The sequence below is a fragment of the Excalfactoria chinensis genome, chromosome 1 (assembly GCF_039878825.1).
Source record: "Excalfactoria chinensis isolate bCotChi1 chromosome 1, bCotChi1.hap2, whole genome shotgun sequence".
In the NCBI taxonomy this organism is placed as follows: domain Eukaryota; kingdom Metazoa; phylum Chordata; class Aves; order Galliformes; family Phasianidae; genus Excalfactoria; species Excalfactoria chinensis.
The window spans coordinates 80,878,963-80,889,571 of NC_092825.1; the positions used below are offsets into that span (position 1 = coordinate 80,878,963).

Here is a 10,609-nt window from a genome sequence, read left to right on the forward strand (position 1 = left end):
GCTATAAAACTTTATAAGTTATGGAACCTTATCAGTTACCGAAGGCAATAATCAAAGATCAAATGCTAGTAATGCTTTGAGGGATATAATTTCTTCTTCTCAATTCTATCAGCAAAGCTTTTAACAATTTATTTCCTTTTAGTTTAGAAGCTTCTAGACACACACACAGTAATAATAATGCACATGCTCAGAATTTCCAACAGAGCAGTGATAATAAAGTTAATAAAGTGTTTTCACTTCTGCTCTGCATCTCCAAACCAAACACTCACACATCATAGACACTAGCTGAATACAGCTGAGTCCTATAAGGACTGATTCCAAACACATACAGTTTTTTCCAGATGGAAAACGTATCTCATTTTGCACCACTAGATGAGGTGAATCTCAAGACTGATGATCTGGCTTCTTGTTTAAAAAGAAAACAAACAACAAAACAAACACACAAAGAAACCCAACAAATTAAGAGAGATCACAGGTGATTCTTTTCTCCTACAGCTACACATTCTGAGTTTGAAATGACAGGAATGCTTCTACAGCTCAAGAAAATGTCTCCAGAAAGAAGCAACAGACTTCCTCCTGGTTTTTTGAGAGTGAGGACAGAAATCACTACTAAGAAAAATATTTATGATTTTGGGGCAGAAGGTGGGCATGTACACATATATGCTCAGAACCATCAGCTGGGGAATTTGTGCTTTACTGACTTTATATTTTCACTTATACTTCACTCAGAAATGTATCCAATTGTTTGTGGCAAATTCATGCTACGTAGAAATTGATGTCTCTTTCATCACTGATCTTGAAACTCAGTGCAGAGTAGATTACATTAATTCCCAAGGGAAAATTTCTGGTTTAAGACCTTATATAAAGCACATACGTACTGTTTCATGACTTCACAGTTCATAGGTTTTAACAAACAAGATGACCTATCTCATGACCCTTTTGCTTGACATCTGACAAATGGTTTAAAATTTACAAAAGGAAATAAAATAATAATAATAATGCACATGAAAACACCTGCAAATCTAAAAAAGCCAGGCCATAGAAAAAAAGCAAAACAAAAAAAAAAAACAACAAACAAACAAACAAAAAAACCCTAATATTCACAGTGTCTGAGATTTCTTAACTGAAACTGAGCACAACTAACAGCATCTATTTCCTTTGACTGAGCATCTATAATTTCTCCTCTCAGCCTTAACACTATGAATGACCTTACATGCCCTGTAAGTAACTACACTGATAGCATATGATACTCATCACAAATTTCTGTAAGTACTTCCAAGTGAGAAGAGAGCACAATATTCATTACATTATTTAGAAGCTTTGCTCTCTAAGAGCTCTTGCACTAACAACATACTAATGCTTTTACAAACGGCTTTTTCAGCTGGAACTAAACAGTACAGGAAGATTGATAAAAGCCTGGAAGATTGAAATAATTTTTATTGCAATATACTTATCAAAAGTGACCTAGACAAGCCAGAAGAAATGCTGAAGGGAACATAATCACATAATCTCAGGGGTTGGAAGGGACCTCATTGAGTCCAACCTCCCTGCTAAAGCAGTTCCCTATAATAGGTCACACAGGTAGGCACCCAGCTGGGTCTTGAATATCTCCACAAAATGAGACTCTAGCACCTCCCATGGCAACCTTTTCCAGTGCTCTGTCAAGCTTGCCATAAAGAAGTTCTGCAGGTATGTATGGAGCTTCCTGTGTTAAAGTTTATGACTTTACTCCTTGTCCTATCACTATGCACCACTGAGAAGAGCCTGGCCTCATCTATTTTCCTCCTACCTCCCTTTAGATATTTATAAACATTAATCAGATTCTCCCCTTTAGTCTTCTTTTCCACAGGCTGAACAGACCCAGGTTATTCAGCCTTTCCTCATGAGGGAGATGGTCCAGGCTCTTTATCATCTTTGTCTTCCTTTGCTGGACTTCTTCCAGGAGATGCTTGTCTTTTTTGAACTGGGGAGCCCAGATCTGGACACAGAATTCTAAATGCGACCTCATCAGGGCGGAGTAGAAGGGAAGGACCACCTCCCTCAACCTGCTGGCCATGCTCTTTTTAATGCACCCCAGGATACCACTGGCCTTCTTGGTCACAAGAGCACACTACTGGCTCCTTGCCAATGGGCTGCCCATCATGATGCCCAAGTCCTCTGCAGAGTTCCTGTCCAGCAGATCAGCCCCAAACCTGTACTGATACATGTAGTTATTCTTCCCCAGGTCTAAGACTCTTCATTTACTCTTTTTAAATCTCAGCAGGTTCCTCTCTGAAGTGTTTATGCTTGTAATTTTTTCATAGCATAGTTAAAAGCAAGTAATAGGCTACCAGCATGGTGCAATATCAGAAGTCAAGTTCAAAAAAGAAAGTGTCTGTTGTTTAGCTTTATGACAAAGGCCAGAGACCTGATGCCAGCTGAACACTCAGTCCCCTCCCCTTTACCTAAGACAGTTCTTCATTGGCTTCCCATACCGAAACGAAGCTATTTCTCTAATCATGTAACTAACACGCAAGCACAATCATACGCTGCTCTATAAATAAAGAGCAGTATAGTGCCACTTAATCCACCCACCTCACTATTTGCATGAGCCAGAGATAATGGAACTCAGCCAAAATTTCCTGGTCAAACATTAATTTTCTTCCTATTTTTGCATCCCACAACTCGCATTCTTACTAATTTTCAGACTATTGCACCCATGCCTTTTATTTTCAGTATATGCTTGGACATGTCGTGCAGACACACTGAGATTTAAAAACAAAACTGATAAGCGATATGGCCTGAAGTCGTGCATTTTTTTCACTGTGCATCGTTCTTGTTCATGTACAGGCTTGAACTGTGGTAATGACGGAATCATGTCAAAGTCAGAAAAACATTTCAGTTTTACATGTAGCTTTACTTATTTGTATTACTGAACAAAGCATAACTCTGTGTGTTCTAAAATGTTTCCAGACTTATACATCATAGAAAGAAAAATTAATGTGAATAATAAATGTAGAGCAGTGGCAAGGAGCTGACAAAAGAAGATTTTTTTTCCCTGTTCAAGTTCAAAAATAATGTTATCCCACACACACTTCAGTACTCTAAAATTGGCCAGGCTCCCAAAGCATTAATTATGTAGACTCACCCCAAACACTCTGTGGCCATTTATAGATTTATGAACTGATGCCACAACTGGTTTTGATGGGAGAGAATACTACAGCTTCTCACTGCTTCATTGAATTGTGCTTTTCCTGAGCAGATTTCAAGAATAATGTAAAACATTAGGAGTATACAAAAAAGCAGAAGTAACACTACAAATTCCCTCCCTCTTTGAGAACCCACTTTGCCATTAGCTCTCTGGCTTGGATGAGGCCCTGCATTCCCAATTTCAGCATCAAGCACCTCCAGTAGCTAGCGTCCTGACTCTTTACCTGTATGTTTTTTTTCCAGTAACACTGAGGTACTGAAGATTCTGAGTTGACATTCCTACTTTAACCATCCTTATGTAACTTAACTTGCATATCCTCTAGTTTTGGTTACATCACTTTGCTAAGGCAATGAGCACAAGAACACTGAATTCTGGTGATCTAAGTATGATCACAGCTTCATCAACAGTAGAAATTCAGCTGATGGTTCAAAAGCTTGACCTGTTCTGATTTACTTCACCACATCTCACACTGATTTGCTCAAGTGGGAAGGTTTAGGGTTGGTCTGGTCAAAGAGTAATGACATGATCAGTATGTTTTGAGGGAATGGTCTGTTTTTTGCCTACACAAAGGCTTGCTTCTTGCCATGAATCATTTTCATGAATGCTATCCTCAAAGCAAAACAAAATAGATAATTTCCTAAGCATATTCATAGAACATATATCTAGCCTATTTTATAGGAAACCTAGTTTCTAAGCAATTGCATTTGAACTAGGGTGTGCCAGGCAAGCTTGGGTAGCATCTGATCTGCTTCCAGCTGCCCTCTTTCACTACCGACTGGACTCCTATCCTTACAGTGTCCTGTTTAGAGCCCCTACCTTTTCAGAACACTGATATCTGTCTTTCTTCATAGAAAATCTAAAAGGACACTGCTGCAGTCTATGCCAGGGAGCATCTCAGACCATACCCCACAAAAAGCCAAATTTTAGAGCATTCCACACCCGCAGATGTATTCAGTTCACCACCACTTTCAAGTCTGCACCTGAATATCCCCAAGGAAAAGAAATCCACTAGGACCTGCACAAACAGTTCTGACTGGCAGGTTACTGCTAGCCATTTGTTCACCCTGGAGCAGACAGCTTTCTGTTTGCACATGCAATGTGTAGAACACACCTGGTAAGACCAAACGCTCCAAAGCATCAGCCCCAGTGACTGTCCACAGTACCAGCCCTCAACAGATGTGCAGACTGACATCTGTATCCACAGATGGGTCTGGCCAAACAGAAGCAGTATCATCTAGCTTACAGACCCTCCTCAAGTGAGTCAAATAGACTGCATTGCTCAAATGGCTAGATACAAAAGATAGCATGAAAAGTACACTGAAAAATTATAGTCTGAACGAGATACTGGGAAACTGAAAATCAAAGTGAAGAAGTGGAAGGTTATACAGATCACCCAGCATTGATATCATTTTAGGGACTTTCATATGTTCTGGATTTTAATCCTGGCAGAACCTGCCCACATCTATCACTGTCGCATCATTGCCAGAGCAAGCATAAAAATAGAAATCTGGTATTACAGATTATCTTTGGACTTGGAAGTCTGACACTCAGTACCAAGTTGTGATACATTTTTCATGCAATCTTAGAACAGAACTGTCTGTATGATAAGCTACCTCTGATTGAATGAACAGCTACAATGCCAGAATTCGTAAGGGTTGTTTTCACTTTCAGCAAAGGAGGAGACAAATTTGCTATGACATCTCTACTGACTGAAAACCCTAGTTACTCAGTTACACCAGATAAAGAATTCCTTTGGGATTTCTCAAGTGACTTCACTGTCATGATGCACTATTAAATATAATAGAACTACTTCACACAAACCTGATCACATGAGTATGTGGATCACTAGAAAGAAAATTTGATGACTTGGAGAATAAAGAGATGCAGTGGAATTTAAGCTTGCTTATCATTGCAGACCTTCCCTCTTAACAGAATACTACCACTCATTTTAAAAATATTTGAAGATCAAAATATTTGTCATTTCCATTTCCAGACATTTCAGTAAATGAATGAATGAAAAATGGTTGTTTTGTCCAAACTGGTTTTTTCTCATTACAGTGTGCTTTCTGAAGGCTGAAGAATTGTGTATTTTGAAAAAGTCCCCACAAGGTTTTGTAAACCATGGAGAAAGAAACATACAAGAAGCACGTCTTTTCACTCTTTTTGAAATGTTTTGACACAACACCTTCCTTATATGTTCAAATAAACACATTTCAATCTTTTTCCTATCTTACATTTTCTGTTCTTCCACCCTACAGCTACCAGAGGGTTTCATGTGGCACAAAAGATTGAAGATTAACTTGGCTGTTGTAGTACAGTGACTGTGATGTGTTGTAATAACTCAACATTTTTTTAACTGCTTGACACCAGTAAGTAAAAACACATGCTGTTCAATCTCTGTTTAGGAAGAAGTATTACATAACATAGCCCAGGCAATAAATTTAGCAGTGAATTAAATTAGCCCACTCCTTTCACAAGTGTCAATGGTAAGTTTGGAACTGCAGTGTAAATACAGTGCTCTCTCAAAGGGATGTTGGTTATACTTACATTGAAAACAAATCTTAGCTAGTGGTTACCTGCAATAGTTTCTAACATCTCTGTATACTTACCAAACAAAAAGATAAAGTAAACCTATTATTTGCTCCACTTATCTCCACAGATGACAACTGCAGAAACAAGAAAGTTTTGGATCTGGTTTTCCCTGTGTAGGTCTGTAAATCAGGATTTTTCACATGGTCCCATCAGGCATCTCAAGTCTATTCCTTTTCTCCTTAGAAGGCAGCAACAAGGAAGGAGGTGAATTAAGGTTTCCCTAGTGTTTCCTGGAAAGCAGAATGGGACAGGCCTGACTCCTGGAAAGAGGAACAAGGATGGGCCTAAATTCCGGTCTACCTGATGACTAATTCAAATAGTAGGAAAGCCACAGAGGTCAGAAACACATCAAAATAGATAAATGAATAAGACTTCTTTTTTGAAAAAGTTTTAAAGTTAGAAGTTTATAGAAAGGGATCAACTCCAAATTCTTTTCAGCTCTAACAAGGGAAAACAGGACGTGAAGATATACAAAAACTATCAGAAACAGACTATAGTGAAAAAGTGCAGTTCTATGCACATCTGTGTTGTAACTGGAAAGTCAACTAGCGAAGTCAAAACCATGAAATGCTGTTTTACCAAACACTAAGAACTTGTTCCACAACTGTTGCCTTAAACAACATCTGTATTGGGTCCAGCTGGAATGATACCAGTGAAACACAGTTTACAAGGCAGTACAGTCTTGTGGATTATGTCCTGTAACTTGTTTATTCTTGATTCTGTGGCATTGCTTTTTTTCATCTCCCTCTCAAATTCATCCTATAAAGGTAAGACCTTTTCTTTGCAGTCAGCTCCTGTCTAGAAAGGCCACACTGTCCTCATCAAGGATGGAACATTAATGTTTCATGGAATCACACAAATCAGAGAAAGTATGACAAATAATAACTCTGACACCTATGAACCACAACTGTTTCCTCCTATGAGTCATTCACATCAATAAAATATTCCAAGTATAACAGTGTTGAAGTGAAGAATTACACATTGGATAGCACTGACATGGTGGAATAAAAGAGGAGATAACATCAAGTTAAAAATGCCCAAGCCTCTTTTCTTTCTGATGAAACACGAAACTCTGGAAAGATTGCTGAAGGAGCAGTGGCCCACATACCTGACAAAAGAAAGTACCTAGATGAGTGCCAGCGCTTCCTGCTCTGCCATTCTGTGACCCCATACATAGAGAACATTCACGTGGACTACAGAACTTTTTCAGCTACTGAAAAATAAACATAAAACTAAAGAAGGCATTGCCTTTATGGCAAAGCATAATTCTGACCATCTTTCTGTCTTCAATAAAACACCTGCAAAATCTTAAAATAGAAAGAATCTGAATTGTGACACAGCTCATTATCAGTTCATCATTTGCTTTTTGGTACAGTAGATGTGATGAAGAATTGCCAGACAAATGATGTTCATCTGTACTGAGGCCACTATAACATCACCAGAAATACAGAGAGGCCTATTTTCTATGTAAAGAAAACTATTACAATGTAGAGTACATAGAAGCATCCTAAAATTTCTGTGGGACACTGTGGCACTCACCGACAGCTGCACCAAGTGCAGGGCAAGAGGCCGTGCAGCACAGAGCATAGTGGGACAACCCTTCTACACAGCTGGCAGTGGTGGAGCTAATGCACCCCAGGGTACAGTTGGCCCTTAGGGCTGCCAGGGCATGCTGTGGAATCACATTCAATTTGCCAACAGGCAGAGCCCCCAGTTCCCCTTCTGTGAGGCTGTTCTCCAGCCTCATGTCCCCCTTTTGTGCACAAATCCAGGGTTGCCCAGTCACAGGTGCAGAATCCAGCACTTGCTCCTGTTGACTTTCATGTTTGGTGATTGCCCAGTCCTTCTTGGTCAAAGTATTTAAAATAATTTATTGGTAAAGAACATTTGGGAACAGCAACAACAACACTTTCTTTGTCATTCTGCACAAACTCATGCTTGTGGAGGTGAAAGCAAAAACATACATATTTGGTGTGGTGAACCACACACATTCTAGCCCTCCAAACAGCACATCCACACAAAACCTCTGCAATAGTTCTGAAAGTCAGTGACATCTGAGGGGTGTACTGGCACTATTCCTTTGCAGCTGTGGGAGGCAAGATGTTCTTTCCACCTTCTATTACTAAAAGGAAATCCCAGTCCACGAGTCCAGAGATCAGTGTATTTCACCTCCTGGAGAGATGAACTGAGCACATGAATTCCAAAGCAAAATTAAGAATGAAAAGAGAACTTGTTCACAAGCATGTACATCATTACAAAGCAAATTCAGCTAGGCTATTCTCCCTCAAGTTATAAAGTTGACTCCACTTGTCCTTATGGAGAAGTAGGGACTGCAGAGCCTCAGTTAAGTAGTTGGTCACTTAGAGAGAAAAGGACCTCACTGGATTTTACAGAATACTACAACTCATTTTAAAACTAAAGATCAAAATATACTCTTTGATTAGGAAAGCATTCTGTATGTTCTGCCAAGCAGAAGAGTGTTGCAGACAAAGCCTTGCACTTTTACAGACAACAGATAGGTACTAACATACTCGTTATTTTTCAGCAGTCCATTGTAAATATTAACCTGAGTTGCAGTTACAAAAATAAATAAATAAAATAGGCTGACATTAACACTGCAATGGAGAGCCTTTAGAATCATAGAATCATGAAGTTGTTTGAGTTGGAAGGGACCCTTTAAAGGTCATCTAGCCCAACTCCTCTGCAATGAACAATGGATGAGGTTGCTCAGACACCCTCCAGCCTTACATTCAGTGTCTCCAAGGTTGGGGCATCTACCACATTTCTGGGCAACCTGTGCCAGTATCTCACCATCCTTTGAAGAATTGTTTCATTGACATGAAATGAAGTTTCCACCTGCAGCTGTATCTATTTGGCAAGCAGAACTTCACTTCTGCAATGTTTTATAGGTTCTTCCTTCAAAACTGACAATACATAGAAGGTTCCTCTAATATATGCTATAAGGACTGCTACAATAGTTTACTTATAGAAGGCTTTTTGGATAAAGTTCATGTCTTGCAGTCTACTCAACATGAATGGCAACAGTATTATCAACTGCTTGCAGTTGATACTCCACAGTATCAGCTGCTCACATTTCACTACTCCACATTAATAGCATGCAGAAAACTCCACATTTACGCCAGCTTAAAAAGAAATAGTAACTTTCAAAAGAGGGGAGAAAAAAAATAAAAAAATTTAAAAATAAAAATGAGAGAAGCAGGAGCTTCAAAATCATAGAATGGCCTGGGTTGAAAAGGACTACAGTGCTCATCCACTTTCAACCCCCCTGCTATGTGCAAGGTTGCCAACCCTAGATCAGGCTGCCCAGAGCCACATCCAGCCTCTCTTTTCTCCAGTTACCTTTCTTCTCCCCAGAACTTTTACGTTACCCCACCATGGATCAGAATCTCATAGGAAGCCCAAAAAGGGCTGATTTCATACTAAATATTGTCATAAGGAACTAAATCACATCTTCCTTTTTAACTGTTCCTGGTTGCAGTATATTGCAGATGTAAAATCCATTACAAAGCACAGTGCACACAGGCAAGCACATCTACAAAGCAAGAGCAATACGTGCCGTACAGAAACAGTTGTGAAAGTTCTGCTTAATGCCAAAATACTACAACGTGTTTTACGATCTAGATACAAAAATATTTTCATTTTATGCTAAGACTGTTCTTTATGCAGCAATAAATACTAGTAAAAGACAACATTACATGGTTTACATTAGCAAAGAAGATAAAGGATCCCTACCATCAGTGTAAAACTATTGTTCCCCCAGACACCAGGAGAGAGGAATAGTTAAATATTCTCAAATGTCTGGGGGAATTAATTTTTCTTGTGGAAAGAACAGTTTGAAATGGAGTTGTTTTTAATAATCATGTTTTTCTCCCTCAAAATGCATGCAATCTGACCTATAAAAGTAATTTCTTATTCAAATGTTAATGGTAGACATAAATGGAAAGCATAAAAGTTATTTCAAGACAGAGCTGAAATCATCTGCCAGCAGCACAGAGTGCTTTCTGAAGTCACATATTCTTTACGATCCTACACTAAAAATCTGCACAACACTATTCAAATAATGATAAATAGAGTTATGCTACTTCACGGTACTTCTCATAGAGTCACAAGATAAAATAAAAGCATTTCTAATTGTTTTCATTCAGGAGCTTTGAAGTTACTCTCTGGTGCTTGGACCTTTCCCTGTTGACTGATCTTCTACCTTTTTAGTTATCTTAATCTTTCCCATCATGTTGAAAGCAAATTTCCATGGAGAACACAAGCATTAAAAGCAAACAAACAAAAATCCCACAACAGAAGAAAAACAAATGAAAACCCCAGAAAGTTGTCATAGTTACTTGCCTCTGGGCAATTTCTGAGTACTTCCCAGGTTTACTGCAATATATCCACAGAAAAGGAGAAGGACCAATCTTGGCATCATGGTTACAAACCCAAGCTCGCACCGTGAATGATTCTGACAGGTATCACACCAAAGTACTGCAGCTGCATTTAAGGGAACGGTTCTCACTGTGACAAGAGGCAGCAACACTTTGACACAAGCGTAGTTCACACAGTGGGAGGAGACAGGATGACATCATTCACTCCCACTGGAAAAGGAGAATTAGCAGTGAAGAAAAAAAAAAAAAAGATTATCAGGCTCCCCCTACAATCATCTTCTGCTTTTTTTCTTTTTCACAGGGTCCTTCTACCACACAGGACAGACTCTCGACTCATCACTCAGATTTCACAGAAATAAAATCAGATGTTTCAGAACCTCTATTAACTGAAAACTGCTCCATGAAAACTGGACTTAACCTGCAACATTAA

General features: G+C 39.0%; 1 protein-coding gene across 1 annotated transcript in view; it reads right to left on the reverse strand.

Moving 5' to 3' along the window:
* ABI3BP (ABI family member 3 binding protein) overlaps positions 1-10,295 on the reverse strand; it is a 128,513-nt gene extending 118,218 nt beyond the window's left edge. Inside the window, exon 1 of the mRNA XM_072337308.1 lies at positions 10,145-10,295. Within this exon, the coding sequence (XP_072193409.1) occupies positions 10,145-10,223 (79 nt within the window). The 5' untranslated portion in view covers positions 10,224-10,295. The remainder of the gene's footprint in view (positions 1-10,144) is intronic.
* Between the last annotated feature and the right edge of the window lie 314 nt (positions 10,296-10,609).